Source organism: Lingula anatina, chromosome 5 (assembly GCF_051362555.1).
Source record: "Lingula anatina isolate TDL-2025a chromosome 5, LinAna3.0, whole genome shotgun sequence".
Classification (NCBI taxonomy): Eukaryota; Metazoa; Brachiopoda; class Lingulata; order Lingulida; family Lingulidae; genus Lingula; species Lingula anatina.
In genome coordinates, this window is record NC_141771.1 from 16,689,703 (window position 1) to 16,707,681 (window position 17,979).

Genomic DNA, 17,979 nt, shown 5'->3' on the forward strand with positions numbered 1-17,979 from the left:
CTAAAGATTTTGTTCTCCGTGATAGATGGCACTACTCTGCTATTGGCAGTATTGCGGCAATCATATCACACTTGCATGTTATTCCCGCTTGGCTGAATGACAATATATCCATCATTATTGGCATCTTCTATTATTATTATCATAATCCTTGTTGTTGTGAGTTGCAGCAGTTGAATAGCATGGTTGTTCTGAGCGTAAAGGATGTAAAAATTGACAGTAAATGTTACATGCCGAAATCCTATCCTGTTACGTACACTTCCCCGGCTGTCTTCTCTTTGGATAATAGGGATGGTTGTAACTGTACTTATAGCGCCCCCTCTTGTCGCTCAAGACCAAAGATGCACGTTGCGTTTCATGTGCACTTTTCTTCGTTACTGCATCAGAAATCATGTTTTTTTTTCTCTCTCTCTTTTATTACTCGTTATAGATACACAATTAAGAAAATACAAGGAAATTTAATTAACATAAACTGAAGATAACAAAAAAGCTATGTAACAATAGGTGGAGCTTAAGCATAATGTCAATGCTCTTATCCAAGACGCAGTTTAACTTTATAATATATCATAAACAAGAAAATTTTTAAATAATCCTTATTGAAAATAACTGTGTTCCAATAAACAGCGGCATATCTTTCGTTTGTATGAAAAAAATAGTCATGTTCTTTTTGTTTGTTATACATATTTCTTTCTGGTGTATTCTCTCTCTCTCTCTCTCTGTCTCTCTCTCATAAATATTGGTGCGCCGAGTTTAAAGCATTACACTTCGATCCTCCGAATCCTTTGTATTTGAGTGAACAACACCCTTTACTAATTTCAACCCGTGCTTTTCACGAGCACGAGGCGAGTACCCGCCATCGTCACGTTTCAACGCCCAGGCAGCGTGGTCGATTCGTGGATCACACTTCGTGTGCAGCGTGTTTGCGAAGGAGTAATATTTATTAAAATGCATGCTCATTACGGAGATCGGAAGCCCGGTGAAGACGAGACCAAGCGTGACGCAAATAATTCCAACAAGATATCCTAATAGCTGGGATGGGTAGCAGTCCCCGTATCCGACCGTTGACATCGTAACAATAGCCCACCAATATCCGATGGGTATATTCTGGATCGTTGATTCGTCACTGGTTATTTCCGCGTAGTACAATACGGGCCCGAACAGCATGGCTCCGAGGCCCAAAATTACCAGGAGAAGTCGAATTTCTCTGAAACTTGCCTTCAGTGTCAAATATAGGACTTTCAGAGACACTGAGCACGAAACCAACCGGCACATGCGAAACATGCGCAAGGTATTGGTCAGCCCGACGAAAATCGCTATGGCTTGAAGTTCCGCAGACGACAGTGACCACATGGCCATGAAATTCCTAAAGAAAATGTACGTGCACCACCTGCACACCATCCAAGCGAGGTCCACGATAGCCTGGGGGCTCTTAAGGTACTCTCTCTTGTTTGGAGCTGAAACCATCCTTGCAAGAATATCCAAGGTGAAGAAAATAGTCGCAACCAAGTCTGCGTACGCTGCTTCGCCCGTGGGTTCTGTTAACATGAACATCATTTCCTTCTTACTAAAGTTGTTGGGAAAAGAAGAATTCGGTACCTCAAACGGGGATTTCTGTCGCATTGTTTTCACGCTGTTTATGGCCTCTGTTCCGAAGCAGAGAGCAGCAAATACCGCATAGACAAACATGTAGAACTGAAATAAACAGAAAGGTTTGAATGTATTGTGACATACATGTAACGTATCGCTTAAACCATACTAGGAAAAAAGTTTTTTATGTTGCAGAGCACATTTTGTTTTGTTTTGTCATATTATCATAACAGTCATACAGTCTCTCTCTCTCTCTCTCTCTCTCTCTCTCTCTCTCTCTCTCTCTCTCTCTCTCTCTCTCTCTCTCTCTCTCTCTCTCTTACACACACACATTCAAGACATAGTGAGAATTTGTTTCAGTTAACAACCCTTTCATCATATAAACTTTCCCAAAGATTATGGTGGTGATATTTATATTGTCAAATAACACTGTACGTATTTTATATAAGCTAAGCCTGGGTTCCCATGCCTAGATCGATCCATCTAGTGATCCATCAATTTAGTGAGACTCCCCAGGGAGATAGATCGATGCAAATGTCTGTGGGAATGGTCCCTATATTTCTTGTATATCAGTCTGTCGTAATTCTTAAAATGGTAGGATCTTAATTTAGTGAGACTCCCCAGAGAGATAGATCGATCCAAACGTCTGTGGGAATGGGCCCCTATCTTGATTGTAATTCCTATTTAGACTACCAGCAGCAACGCCAATCAACAGGGGAACAAGGATTTAATGATTAGAAGAGGTTAAAAGCAGTTCGAACAATTTCCTGATGGATGGTCTTCACTCTTAACGAGCACTTGTTGAACGACTATCTGAGCCATGAATGATGATCCGCAACGGACTGAAAATGAATTAATAATCTTGTTTTCAAATGTTTGTACGACAAACAGCAAATGTTGCATAGCAACCAAGGTTTCTGTCATCATTTGTCCAATCAAATACAAAGTAAGGTGATGAAATTAATTGCGTCCATAGCAACCTAGGTTATACCAACATTACTTAAAAGCAAATAGTTGTCTCATTTTCTCATATTTGTTTTCACATTGGCTCATCAAGGTCAACAGTGAGGATTAATCGCATTGTTACTTGTTTTGTTCGAGAACCGATCTGTTAAAATGGTAGGTTAATGCGAAATACGTATATATTCCTAGTTTGTAATGATATTATGGAAAACTAATGCAAATCGTCCATATTACTTTGCACGTCGGGCAGGTAATGGTAATGGTGATGAAGTGCCTTTTTGTTCGGACATAAGGTAGTTTACTTGATGCTGTCAACGTAATTTGTATGATGGATTATATCTATCATTTGACAGCCTGAGCTTTTTACATTCCCAATCATCAGTTTACATCGAGAGAACAGTTTCATTAGCTCTAATTTGAATCAGTTTACATCATTTTACAAAGAAACCTAACTAAACTTCTTTCAGCGTGAAGTTATCAGTATCCACGTCGGACAGGCCGGAGTCCAGATTGGAAACGCCTGCTGGGAGTTGTACTGCCTTGAGCACGGTATCCAGCCTGATGGCCAGATGCCCAGTGACAAGACCGTCGGTGGTGGTGACGATTCCTTCAACACCTTCTTCAGTGAGACCGGTGCTGGCAAACACGTGCCCCGTGCCGTTTTCGTCGATCTGGAGCCAACTGTTGTCGGTGAGCTGCTTATTAGGGCATATGTTTAATTCATTTTATATTCACTGGAGAAATGTGAAATCAATAAAAATCCGTTTTGATCATCTTCGAAGTATTTTGAAACAGACATACATCTTCCAGTGGCGAAATTAATTTAGAGAAACATTTAAACGGTTCAAATATCATTTTTCCGGTAAAATAAAAGGATATCCTTTGGCATTTCTCTAAATTATACTATCTGAAACTATACGGCGGCATTCGATCGAATTTTGTGGCATAAATTTTGACCTCAAATGCATCTTCAAACAACCAGTTTATAACCAGTTTAAAATGATCCAAATCCCAGTGGCCTTAATGTTACTTTCCAAGGCGACGACCAAGACGTTCATAATAATCATATTAAGAGTCCTCATTTGCTCCAATACCTTGGTAATTATGAAGAGTTACCTTAATATCATCGCTATAATTTGTAAGATGGATGGCGCAGTTTGTGTTCAGAGAACAGAACGAGCGCGCCTGCAATTAGTTCATCGAAATTTGTCGTGGAAACATCGTTAATTATCTTTCCGTTGTTGACAGTGATATATCACCACGCTATTATCATCAATAGTACATTGTTACAGTGTAGTGTTGTTTCATTATTCTTGTCTCCGTTAATTTGCAATTTCAAAATGCTATTAGGATACGACTAGAGTCGCGTTAGCTATGGGAAGAGTTTAAACACAAGTCGTTTTTGTCCATACCGCCAGCCAGAAGTGAACCCTAAATTGCAATCACCTTTCTGCGACCTTTCTGTAACTTTGGCATCAGCTCAGCTGGATACCATGGAGGGGGCTACAATCAATGTGTTGTACTTTAAGTTAGAAATGATACCTTCCGTATTAAAACTGTTCTGAACGCGACCAGACATCCATAGACACGGTTTATAGTATATGGTTAAACCTAGGAAGATGATGCATTATCTAGTGATAGTGTAAACCAATTGCCGGAAATTTCATCCCACAAATAACTCGCAATAAGTTCAGATGTCAGCCACGGGAAAGGCAATTACTGAAAGAAATAACATGCACGTATACTTTGAAACCCGGATTTAGATAAATCTTTAATTCATTTATCCCTCCCTAATAACTGACCACACAGATAATTCCATTGTGACTTAAAATCATCACAGTAAAATATACATGTAGTGTGAGGTCACGAATGTGATATCCTTGTGACCAAAATCGAGGAATCAGTTACTTGTTGCCTTTTAAAAATCCCCGGTTTTCTGGGCAAATTCAATCTTTTTTTTCACTAAATAATGCCGTAAAGATGATCGAAATGACCAGCATGAATTTCAAAATAAACAATATAGTCTAAATTGTAAAAAGGGGACAAAGCAACTTCTCTCATATGTTGACTAGGGACGGTTTTGGAAAGGGAATTCTGGCAAGATATGCCCAATGGACCATTTTGCAAATGCTTTCTTTATCCCATCAGTTTTTTTCTCCTGAAATGCTTCAGCCTATCTACCGGTAAGTGTGTCTCATCATCTTGAATCCAGCATGTTAATTTGATGTAATTTCTTCTTCAGACGAGGTGCGCACTGGCACCTACCGTCAATTGTTCCATCCGGAGCAACTCATAAGCGGTAAGGAAGATGCTTCCAACAATTACGCCCGTGGTCACTATACTGTCGGCAAGGAGCACATTGATCTTGTCCTGGACAGAATCCGTAAGCTGGCTGACCAGTGCACAGGTCTGCAGGGTTTCCTGATCTTCCACAGCTTCGGTGGCGGCACCGGTTCTGGGTTTAGCTCCTTGCTCATGGAACGTCTCAGCGTCGACTACGGCAAGAAATCCAAGCTGGAGTTTTCCATCTACCCGTCGCCTCAAATCTCCACTGCTGTCGTCGAGCCCTACAACTCAATCTTGACCACCCATACCACCCTTGAACATTCCGATTGCTCGTTCATGGTGGACAATGAGGCCATCTATGACATATGCCGTCGAAACTTGGACATCGACCGTCCAACTTACACGAACTTGAACCGTCTAATCGGTCAGATCGTCAGCTCCATCACCGCTTCCCTGCGTTTCGATGGTGCCCTGAACGTCGACTTGACCGAGTTCCAGACCAACCTGGTGCCCTACCCACGTATCCACTTCCCTCTGGCCACCTACGCCCCAGTCATTTCAGCGGAGAAGGCCTACCACGAGCAGCTGTCCGTTGCCGAAATCACTACTGCTTGTTTTGAGCCGGCCAACCAGATGGTGAAATGCGACCCCCGCCACGGCAAGTACATGGCATGTTGTTTGCTTTATCGGGGAGACATTGTACCAAAGGACGTGAACGCTGCCATCGCCACCATCAAGACCAAGCGTACCATCCAGTTTGTGGACTGGTGCCCAACTGGTTTCAAGGTCGGCATCAACTACCAGCCACCCACTGTCGTCCCTGGCGGTGACTTGGCTAAGGTGCAGCGTGCCGTGTGCATGTTGAGCAACACCACCGCCATCGCCGAGGCCTGGGCTCGTCTTGACCACAAGTTCGACTTGATGTACGCCAAGCGTGCTTTTGTCCACTGGTATGTCGGTGAGGGTATGGAGGAAGGTGAATTCTCTGAGGCTCGTGAAGATTTGGCCGCTCTTGAGAAGGATTACGAAGAGGTCGGCGTTGACTCCGTTGAGGAAGAAGGCGAAGACGAAGGAGAGGAATACTAAAGGAGTATTTCAACCTACCACGAAGTCTAGTCATTTTTATCAAAAACGAAGGTTTTGTTTTCATTGGCGTTGTTTTATGATTTTGTAATCGGACAATATATGTCAATTTCTTTACAAACTTTGCTGAAATATTTAGTTACTCGGGAGGATAAAAGAAGTGATGAAAAACTCAACTGAATACGGAACTTATTATATCCGTCATCCCTTTCAATGATTTACAATTTTTATTGCGGAAGACCTAGGCCTTTGGATTGCTTTCTAGTTACAGACGTTTTTCTATTGCTGTCACAGCATAATATATATGTACAATGGGATTGGCTAACCTTTAATATTAGCAACATAGCAAAATGCACTGCAGTCTACAGACTCTTTATTTCACATATTTTTGTCGCAAAGGGATCTTTATATTTGTTGCAGTTTTTAGTGTTTTGGCCTCAACGTGTGTGTCTATATTTTCTTTTCAATGTTTACTCTGCTCTCGTTAAAATGGGTAAAATAAAATAAAATAACGACTCGTCTACTCTCCTTGTTGTATGTACATGTATCATAACGGGTTCTAGATACACTAGTAACAATTATCTCCACCAGTCCTGTGCAGAATATGAATATAGAATAACCTTCATGAAATACGAGTGGTAAGATGGCTTGAGTTAAGAGCGCTAACTCGTTCCTTGTTTCTCAAGTAATAAATTTATGAGTAACCAAAGTTATAGTATTTTGTTTGACGATGATTCTGGGAAACATGGTAGTAAAACGAGGGTAGTGTTTATCATGTATGATCTAGGTCACTCTTTGGCACCCTGAGCTTCAGAGATAACTTGATACTTGGCTAAGGTGCAGCGTGCCGTGTGCATGTTGAGCAACACCACCGCCATCGCCGAGGCCTGGGCTCGTCTTGACCACAAAAAGTAACTTAAAACGACAAGTGTACCCTCCACCAGGGCCACAAATTGATTTTTTTTACAAGATATTCACAGATATGCCTTGAGATAAATAGACGGTCATTTGGTTCCCTGGGAATGTGGAAAAGCTGCCTAAAATATTTGCCACCCTGGTAGAGGGTAGGGCAAGGCTTTGATATAGTGTAGAGGTAAGTTTCAGGTTATCTCTGAAGCTCAGGGTGACGTCAGCGAAGGATGTTTTCCTCCAGATGGCGCTATAATTTTGGATTTTTATATATCTTGTGAATTGCGTTATAAGTACTTCTCACATTTTTATGAAAAGTATGCAGAGCATTTCTTAAAATGGATTTTACACTTTTAAGCATATTATTTAATATTTTATAATACAGTCTGCTGGTCAAACATGTCAAAAACTGCTCAGTGGACCATGCCAGTGACCTACATGTACATAATGGTGAGACATTTTTGGGGAAGTTTAGGGTCTGGGATTTTGTTCTTTTGGTTTATTTCAAGATATTTTTAAAACTAATGCCTCCTGCGTATTTTTTATTTTACTTAAATAAATGGTATTCTTCACCCGTCAAAAATTGCTGAGTTTGAAGAGAAAAAGCCACTAATTTATCCTGCCTCCCCCCTGTAAATCTATTAGGCCCGACCAGGTAGAAAGAGATGTCACTTCTTCAGTTCTGAGTGACCATGGAGTGGATATGAAGCAGCCAAGAAACTAAGTATACAAATATTAAAATTTCAACCGATTCAGGACAACATTTTATTAAATTTGATTTTGTCATTTTGTTATAACTTATATGTGACTCGTTTTGGAAGAGCATTTTAACAAGCGTATGCTTAAAAGTGGTTCGGCCATTCCCCAATAGTTTCCCCAGGTAACATTTCGCTTCTTCCATAATTTCATCTATGCATGTCCATAGAATTTGCAAAATAGGCCTATCAGTTTTGCTTTTTGGATAACTATATAAAACTTCATTTGTAGAAAATAATGAGAGTGAATACTTGTACTTGAAAAATAGTCAAGAAGGGGAAAATGCTGTGGAGTGGCCCTTGAAAAAAACATAGTTCTTGTGACCTATTTGTCACTGTATGCATTGTTAAGATAGAGACGTAATTTTAGCATATCAGCATTTTATACTCATACTCAGTATACAGTTGTGTGTTTCGGCGCTTGTATCTCAAAACTACCAGATGTAAGATCACTTTCAACGGTAACAAGTGCAATAATAGGTTATCATGTTGAAATAAGCAGGCCAAGATGGCGCGCAAGATGAATGAGAGAAAAAGTATCAATATTACGCATAACTTTCAGTGTTAAATAGTTTAAATGCCAGCACAAAAATTTAAAGAACGCGAACATTGTTTAATATGTTAACTGGTATAAATAACCCCCTTCACGCATTTTGACGATATTCATTTTGGATTTATTTGCATTATGAAACAAGTAGACAAATTGAATGCTCAATAATTGGTACACAGATGCCTCAATGACTGGACGATCGTGAAAAACCGTTTACAAAATGCGCGTTTACAAAATTCATTCTAATTTTATCTCTACGTTCACATAAGATTTTATTAACAAAAAGACAATTTAAGTAACAATACAATCCGTTAAAATGTGTGAGGGTAATCGTTAATATAGCGAAATCTTCCTGGTGGATGATTGGGCATTCTAGTTATAAATAAAAGGTAAATATATATTTTGACGGTTTAAAGCTCAACGGATTTTTTTCTAATTTTCCAGCAATTTTGCAATGATATACCCTATCCAAAACCAGTGAGAAAATTGCGATCTTTAAGTCCATTTTGGAATTATTTTATATATTAATTTTAATGATAATATTTCTGAATTTTCCTTCATGGGTGAAAATCACAAATCTCTATCTGCATAACATAAGTGACTTAAAAACTTTTAGAACTCTGTAGAGCGACAGGCCCGTAGCCAGCAAATTCTTTTCTCTGAAAAAGTAGACCTTATTCAATGAAACCTTCATGTATCTAGATAAAATTTACCCAGAGGGGACCTTATCCCAGCAAAAAAGGGGGGGTCTTTTGAACCCCCTCCCCCCCCCCCTTCCAGGGCTACGGGTCTGAGCATGTTGCTGTAAGTGGATATGGTAAAGCTTGGTCATAGAGGAAAACGCGTTGAAATGTCTAAAGAATTAAAATGTTTACCACATGCATGTAAAGGTCTAATGCTTATTCTATACATCTAACATTTGTTTTTGCTTTTTTAACGGCCAAATAAGAAAAAAAGGCACATAATCTATTAGAAATTAAAAGTTTGCTGACTTCTGAGTGGCAAATGTCAATTTGCGAATCACAATCAATAAGTTGTTTTTTGTGAAGTGAAAGTGTAAACAAATTGGTTATTTTTTTTACGAAAGTTGCTGTATTTTATTATTATATTTTGTAATTTTTTTTGCTGTTTGGTGACTGTATATTTTTTAGCTTTGCAGTTTAGTGTGAATATATATATATACATGTACAATATGAAACGCTGCATATTAATATATCACTAAAAATTTGTAACTAAAAATTTGTAATTTTTTGAACAAATCTCAATTTTGCGTCATGATGAAGGGGCCGTCCATGCGATTGTAAGTGAGCATTGTTTTCCAAATTTTACTGTTCCCTCACCAGCATCTTTCACTTCACCGACCTGATGATGCAGAACAATATCAAAATGTTTATTTTCTTGTGTTTAGAAAAATGTATATTATAACAGTTGCAGGGTTTCATATCTGTACATATTGTGCATGTTTTTTTATAATAGAAGTGATAGATTGTAAGGAGATTTTTTACATTCATATTCTCTACTCTTATGTTTTATTTCACTACGTCACTTCAACATGCACAATGCACTTCAACATGTAAATGCTTTTGAAATAAATGAATAAATGATGTAAATTATTTTGCTTTCACAATGTTTTTATTGTTAAATTTAGATATCATACGAAGAGTTATTATCCCTTTAAAGGATCGATTCCCAAAGACGGTAAATTTTCGTGGAAGAAAAAACAAATGATCACCTCAAACTATAAAAGAGAGTCCCAAAACTATAAAGGGAAGATGCAAAGTTTAGGGTGGGTGGTTGGGTGAATAGAGCAACTGGTAACGTTGCAGACTGCAGACCAGAAGGTTACAGGATCGATTCCTAAAGAAGACGTTCTTTTTGTGAAAAAAAATGAGTATTCGTCCCATAACTATAAAGGGAAGATGCAAAGTTTAGGGTGGGTGGTTGGGTGAATAGAGCAACTGGTAACGTTGCAGACTGCTGACCAGAAGGTGAGGAGATCGAGTCCCATAAAACATTCATTTTGTAGAAAAAAAAGAATTGGACTTCATTTACTATAAAGGTTTCGTTTAAATTGCGCGAAATTCTTTGGGTCCAATGGCTCAGTTGGCAACACCACCGGTTCTAAAGTTATAGAAGGAAGAATAGGAGATCGAAATGGACAAGATAGAATGAAAGTTTTTTTGTTTGTTTTTATTCAAATTTTACTAAGACAAACACTAGAGAGAAAAATATGAAATCTGAATAATCAAACAATAAAGAAGTTGAAAGTTATGAACAGTCTTTATTCGTTTAACTTCAGTGATACTATATATATATAACGCACGGCTTAGAATACGCAATATCAAGGAAATGGCATTGAATGTGTTACTACAAAGTACGACAAGCCAAACATCTGAGTTTATTCGGAGTAATCATTAGAATTACAATTCCCTGTGTAATACAATTGAAAGTAATGTGCGCGCTCATCTAAACTACAAATCATTATATAATAATAATAATAATAATAATAATAATAATAATAATCGCAACCCATAGTTCGAAGTTTTAAAGGATTGTGAAATACATGTATCATAATTGTTGAATATGTCAAATATAGGTAACATATGTTGATTCAGAATCTAAAATGGGATACTGTTGCCATAAACTTTAAAGAGCACAAACTAGACTGACATAAATTATGTATATAGAAAATGTCATGGAAAAAAGTACAACAGACTCGCTCAGTTTCATATATTGGTACAAAATGACGCTGGCATAATAGTATCTTTCAGTTAGGATTCTCAGTCAAAAAGTAGAAAAATAATTAATACCAGTTACTTTCGTAATCGTATAAAAGTAAGCAGGGGTTGACTACAAAATTATTCACACATTTGCTCCCTGTCGTGCACAGTTTGTGTACTGTCTCGCTTTTAGAAACCATTTTCTAATATTATGCCATACTTATTATAAATTGGAAACGACAACTGGCAGTAAGACAGTTAGACCTATTATTTCAAAAAGTGTCGATGGAATGGGAAGCGAACAGAGAATTTTAGCATACAGATTTTCAGATAACCAAACCATTTTTGAAATCTAGCACGCTATCTCACGTTAGAAGTCGCCGAAGACCCAAATTTAAACAAAATTGGTAAAATGCTTTTTACGTTTTGGTGGGACAATATGTTACAAATATAGGGGCCGTGTAGTCATTTGCCTCTGTTTTTTGGCCTTACATGCTAGGTAATGCCTACTTACCCTAGTACCATTCAAGGCTGAAATCTGAGGCAAACGGTCACTATTATTCATACATGTACATATTCAATATGCATGTACACATTTTGCAATTTAACCCCTAATAACACCAAAATGTTAAGAATCGTATCAATTTCAACTGTTGGATTACAGGCTTTTTTTTCAAATGTCCATACTCAGGATTATTGAAATCCAAAGGTGCATTTCAACTGTTGTAACTTCTCCATGGGGACAAATCTTCGTCTCTTGAATGCACTGGCGACTGAAATAACATATTCAAAAATGAGAATTTTAGATCGCTTCATCATTTTGTTTCCATACATGCCTTAAAAAGGGTACTTATTCAACGACATCGATTCCGTTTATGGGGTATTCCAAAGATGTCGTTTTAAGTTGGAGAACCGACGAAACAAAATAATTTTTCTAACAATTAAATTACAACGAAAACCATCACGGGTAGAGAGAGCACTGTACTAAGACTTAAAGAAGCGTACATATTGTATTCAACCAGCAACATGAAGGGGTGACGCTTGGCCTAAGTCCAATTTTTATCAAAGGTATTTTTGAACAATATAAAACACTCCTCAAACCCCCTTTACACTGGACGGCGTCCTTTGTGCGACCAAGAATCTGGTCGTAGAAAGGAGGCACAAGCATCGCTGTGGTTAAAAATGAATGCTCAATGATCGCCCAGTTGTATTAAATTATGTTTTAACTCTCAAATGGGGCCGTACTATCGGACGCAGAAAGGGCTCCGTCCAGTGCAAAGGGGACCTAACGTGCGATTCTTCAGCTGATACATGTATTGGTACAAAATATTGCGATCCAAAGCAAATATCACATTTCATGACAAACGTCAACCCTGCAAATTCACCAGACGCCAAACTTTAACAAGTGAGACAATCTTGACGTGGATTCAGGCGCAGGCCACTCAAATCTGATGTCTTTAATGGAAGACGCATCAACGCATCCAGTAAGCGTTAGTTAGGAGTCACTGAAAATAAAAGAAGAAATACAGGTTAACGGGACGGTGGGTATACATATATAAGGCTTTGATATAGTAGTAAACATATAATCGTTACAAAATCCATTTAAGTTATTTTATACGCGACAATATAGTAGTCTTAGGTTGATTTATTAGTCTAAGGCGTATTCCTTCGTGAGGAATATAGTGATGATTACAAATATGCCAACACATACCATTTTACAATAGAATTGAAACGTGTCGTTCTATAGCAGTGCCCTGTATACTAGTAGAGTTACAAAAAGTTACCAGTGCTCGGATTACGCAAATGTTTACGGTAAAATCTAATAAATGAAAACTTTTGAGTGACGGAAGTAAATTTCGATAAATATTTGAAAGAAGGGTCTAGTCGGCTGACTAGGATAATTCAACTGAAATTTGTTTGCGGGGACGAAGAAATTAGCCTTGCCTCGTTTCGTTAGTAATGCTGATAATTCCTGAATGAGAAGATTTACGACCGAAGCTAAGAAAGGGCTACTCGCTCGCTGTGACCCCCCCCCTCCCCCATTCCCCACCCCCAGGTACATGAAAAGAGTGGATGGTTACTACCTACTACCACGGCCACAGATTGGTTTTTCATTGGGTACTCACAGATATATAGTGAAATGATAGGACTTTTCTGAATAATATACAGCCCTTGTAGGTAGCATGATAAAAGTTGATCTTCATATTTCTATGCACTTACATAAATGATTCCGTATTCCGAGCGCTAGTGAATTTAGGTCATCTTTTTTAATCAAATTCTTTACGCAAGTTTACATTTTAATACAGATTAGAAAATTACAGGGATGGAACGTAAAAGTATTCATGAACACTGAAGATAATGGAGGAATATATCAAGGCTAGTTCTACACAGAAACATTTGTTTGTTGTCAATTTACTGTAATAAACAGGATATATTTTACACTTGGGAAAACATCGCTATCGTCTAGAATGAAAATAGTGCCATTAAGGGGGTATAGATGTAGTAACCTATACAGTCGTCGTGTTAAAGTCTAACTCACGCATTCGGTTCCTTTGGACTACTGGATTAAACTCTTCGCTTCTTCATTGGCAAATTCGGCACCTGTGGATAAATAACAGAAAATAACTTATTGAAGCTTCAAGCTCATTTTCGACTTCAAAGCATTCACACCAATGGCCATTATGCCTGAAGTTGGAAATGCACCATTTTGGGGAAGTTTCGTCAGCGCAAAATACAATAGTTATCTAAGTTTAAGTTATGTAGATAATCAAAACAGTACTTACAATAGATTGCTGGAGTTTTCGGTGCCAAAATAGCGTTCAATATGTGGAAAATGTAGCAGCGTGGCATATGGGGCTCCTTTTCCCTCCATTTTCTTCTGACCTTGGTCCTTTCTGAACACCTCTCACTGAAATGTTCACCTCGATTACATAATAAAGTCAGTTGACCATCTTCCGTTCGGAAGTCTCGATTTAAGATTTAGTCTTGACCACAAGTTTGGCATGATGTACGTCAAGCGTGCTTTCGTCCTCTTCGTATGTCGGTGAGGGTTTGTTGGGAGGTGAATTTTCTGAGGCTCATGAGGATTTGGCTGCACTAGAGAAGGATTACGAAGAGGTTGGTGTCGACTCCGTTGAGGCAGAAGGGGAGGACGACGAAGGAGAGGAATACTCAAGGAGTACTCCCACCTAGCATGAAATACTGTAGCCTACTCATTTTTATCAAAATGAAGGTTTTGTTGTCATCGGCGTTGTTTTGTGAGTTTACAAATGGACAATATATCTCAAATAAATTTTCACAGATTTTGCTGAAGTATTCAGTTGCTCGGGAGGAATAAAACACTAATGAAAAAACTCAACTGAATATCTGTCATCCCCTTCAACGATTTACATTTTTCATTGCGGAATATCTAAGTTCTTGGATTTTTCTCTAGTTTTTCTGAGGTTTTTCGATTGATGGTACAGCATAAAATACTCGCACAATGGATTACCTCTTGCATATTTTAATGTTGGCAACTTAGCAAAAATGCTCTGCAGTCTACTGCAGTCCCTTTTAGCGTACTTTGAAGTATGCCCCATACGCACAGACACAATCGGTCTACGTAGATCGATTTAACTATGTGGTGACTCTCGATGAGTGCAGTCCGCTTAACAGATTTACACACCTCCTCCTGGCATTAAGCAAAATACAGGAAAGCTGCTGATTATACCAGCACGCTGGAAACAAAACTAGGCATGTGCGACAGTCGTACAGTTAGCTAGAGTCTACACGGAGTTGGGTCGATTTACGTAGACCAAGAGCGTCAATGTGAATGAGCACTAAGATGTGCACTGCGTACGTCTTTTCTCGCGTCCAGAGCGTATCGCACCGACTGGATACCTATTTTTGCAGTCTTCATTTCTATAATATTAGTGTACAGTACATAGTATATTATTCATTGACTTTTGTTTTTATTGTGCTCTTTAGACTACTTTATGTCCTTTTCTTTTTAATAGTGTATCTGAAATAATAATTCCAAAATAATTCATTATGCACATCTTTATTGCCATCCCCATGACCTTCACATAATTATTTATTACACCCGATCTTCATCTTCATGGCGGTTTACAGCATTGTCACAGTGATTTCCTGTGATGTCTCTGGATTTCATTTTAGTTTTTATATCTTAAATGTCACCAGCGTTAGTGTTATTGCAATCAGGGTAATTATTTAATATTCAGTTAGGTGGACTGAGGTGCACATTTTAAACCACCAGTCACCACCTGGAATTTATACGAATATATATACATTTATAATATAAAAATATGCAATGCAGTTACATATATCTTAGTGTAAGTAGGGCAGTGTAGCGCATGTCGTTAATACAGTGTATATAGTACAGCTGTAATGGACGTATTCCCAAATCAGTTCGGTGCATGGTATCCTAATGGTTATCCGAGTAATGCAGCAGTTAAACCCAGGTGAGGGACTTTAAAAGCATTAAGGGAAAGCACACGCGAACGTAATAGATTAAGCAAATAGGGGTGCATTACCACAAACACCATGGATCGACCTACCCTCTTACTGGGCCTCGGTTATTATTGTGGACATTTTTTTTGCTGAAGCGATGACTGTCTATTTATCTAGAAGCATCTTTGGTAATATATGTGAAAAATCAATCTGTCGCCCTGGTAGAGGGTAGGGTCGACCCAACCCTGCGGGTCTTATCGCTGAGTGCAATCAGCTTAACAGATTTATACGCCACCTAGGGACTTCAAGTAGAATACATACGAGCACTTTGGAAACAAAAGGAGGTGTGTCATTCAATTAAGCTGATTGCACTTAGTGAGAGTCCCCTCGGAGTTGCGTCGATTCACGTAGACCACGTAGATGGTGGCTTAATGGGAATGGGGTCTTAATGTCAAATGATTTATTGCCTTTATACCAATTTATCCACTCACTCAGAGAGCTTGTTTTCAACACGTTTACAACCAACAAGCGGTCAGTCCCGGATAGTGAACAATGTTTATGATCAACATTGTTGTCAGCACTTCCCATTGGGAAACTATATAGTATATAGCAAATTAATCTACGCCAATGCAACTCTTCTCTATCCCTACATACCTATCTAAATTGCAAAACGACTTTTTTTTTTTTTTTTTTTTTTTTTGGGGGGGGGGGTATCTGCGAATTTGTCATACGGTATTTAAAGTGGACCTACATGTTAAATAATTCTTCAGATGAGAAATAGACGAATAAAGTAAATAAAGTAAAAAATAATGACACACCGAGTGACACAAAGACCTCGTCTGGAATACTAGATCGGTATTTCCATTAATTTCCTTTTAGAAGCGGCCTTATGGTCCATTACTGTCAAATACGTTTTTAAGAGTGCATTACTTCTATAGCTTTTGCTTGCCAATAACAATACGCAAAAGCCCTGATAATCTCGCCTTGGACATACCATAATATTACTTATTAGCCGCAAGAACGCATTACCAGGTAAAATTGGCAATGGGTCTACTCGCAAAGGAAATTACTTCCATGCTCTAGGTCAAAACTGTGTATCGCAACTCTTATAGTTTTATCCCAATTAAATTAGATTGCTTTTACCAGGCATACATGAACTTCATATACTTTTTAGGCATAGGCAGTGTATAAACACAAAATTATTGGCTAATAAATCTTTATGGCGTAGACCTATAATTTGTGAAGTCTATTATAGCTAGATACTAACCTTTGAACCTCGGCTCGCCAAAGGGTACTCTAGGAACCGCCATATTCTTTGCCGACACGAGTCACAGTCACGGGCGCGCTCAGCAACATCCGATGGCGTCACAAGTTCGCCAAACTCAGCGAGGAGTGCTTCGTTCTCATTCTGCTTCATCTCAAACGCAAAGCAGGACGCTCTGCAACAAGGTGCTAGGAATGTGATGTCGACCTTCCAAAAGTCCAGCTCCGCCAAGATGGCGGGTCCACAGAGGTTATGTGGGAAGTGCAAAGTCCCCGTGGAATAGAGCCCCAGAATGGCAGGAAAATACGTGGCGTCTCGTTCAAAAAATATGTCATGCTCAACCGGATCGACGTCATCTTCCGTCAGCTTGCTCAGCCTGGAATTTGGTATGCTAGCTAATGTGCCCCACTTTGATACGAATTTTGTGCCAGATATGTTTATGGTAACCCGATTGTTTGCTGGCAATGGAGCCTCGGTTGCAGGTGCCGTCTCTTGGGCATCCTCAAGGAATTTTGCCCCATTCGGTAAGGTGTCCATGTTTTAGGAATGTACCTCTTGCTCCAGTCGGCTCCCTCCCGATCGATTATACTAGCAGTGTTCTATGCAAAGTTTATATAGCAGTGAATGCCAGCAGACCTTTTTGTGAATCCTTTAATTCCTCTGAGTGTACTGTAGCAAATGTAAACGATGATTCCAAATTAGAGAGAATTACTTCATTTCGTTTGCAAAGCAACTTACAATGAAGTCGTAAGAAACAGCTACACATGCTTCAGCTAAAAATCCCGAATTTTAAGTCGATTATGTACACGGCTTCCACGTAATTTATATAAGAGCACATGATCAATACCCACAATTTGCATCAGTAATGATACACCTATATATTAAGTGTGCAGTGTGCGTCAAGGCGATAAATATGTCGGTATTACATTATTCCTGATCCAAATCTTGCTCTCTTTGATTCTGTCAAGCTGTCTTCGCGTATGTCTTGGCTGAGATGCAATGTAGCCATATATCATTGGCACAAACAAAACCGATTACTGAGTCGACTTTTATCTCGTGTATCGTTCTTACCACACGACTGCTAAAGCTTTAAATACTTAATCCATGGTCCATGACTACCACAAAAATATCCGTATTTTGATAGACATCAATTATACAGCCGATAGCCCAAGGACCAATCCCTATTGAAACTATCGGTTTACGTAGATCGATTCAACCTCGCGTGGACTCTTGCTCAGTTTAACAGGTTCACACGCTCCCTCTTGGTTCCAACGTTCTTGTATAATCACCAATTTCCCTTTATTCTACTCAATGCCAGAAAGGGTGTAAATCTGCTCACTTGATTATATTCAGCGTGAGTCCTCGCAGAGATGGATCGATCTACGTAGAACTATAGTTTCATTGGGAATGAGCCCG

The 17,979-nt window shown here is 38.8% G+C and overlaps 2 protein-coding genes and 1 long non-coding RNA gene across 3 annotated transcripts; 1 reads left to right on the forward strand and 2 right to left on the reverse strand.

Annotated features, from left to right (window-relative positions):
* Positions 1–693: 693 nt before the first annotated feature.
* LOC106166086 (potassium voltage-gated channel subfamily B member 2-like) lies at positions 694–17,100 on the reverse strand. The gene is made up of 2 exons (XM_013544506.2): positions 16,567–17,100; positions 694–1,689 (listed from the first exon to the last, which is right to left on the reverse strand). Exons 1-2 carry the CDS (start codon positions 17,098–17,100, stop codon positions 748–750), a joined length of 1,476 nt encoding a protein of 491 aa, XP_013399960.2. The 3' UTR covers positions 694–747.
* LOC106166099 (tubulin alpha-1A chain-like) lies at positions 2,995–6,111 on the forward strand. The gene is made up of 2 exons (XM_013544528.3): positions 2,995–3,237; positions 4,790–6,111. Exons 1-2 carry the CDS (start codon positions 3,117–3,119, stop codon positions 5,917–5,919), a joined length of 1,251 nt encoding a protein of 416 aa, XP_013399982.2. The 5' UTR covers positions 2,995–3,116; the 3' UTR covers positions 5,920–6,111.
* LOC106168061 (uncharacterized) lies at positions 10,452–13,823 on the reverse strand. Its single transcript, XR_001238972.2, has 4 exons — positions 13,634–13,823; positions 13,390–13,451; positions 12,203–12,355; positions 10,452–11,623 (listed from the first exon to the last, which is right to left on the reverse strand). It is a non-coding gene; the product is annotated as an uncharacterized LOC106168061 (long non-coding RNA).
* Positions 17,101–17,979: the final 879 nt, after the last annotated feature.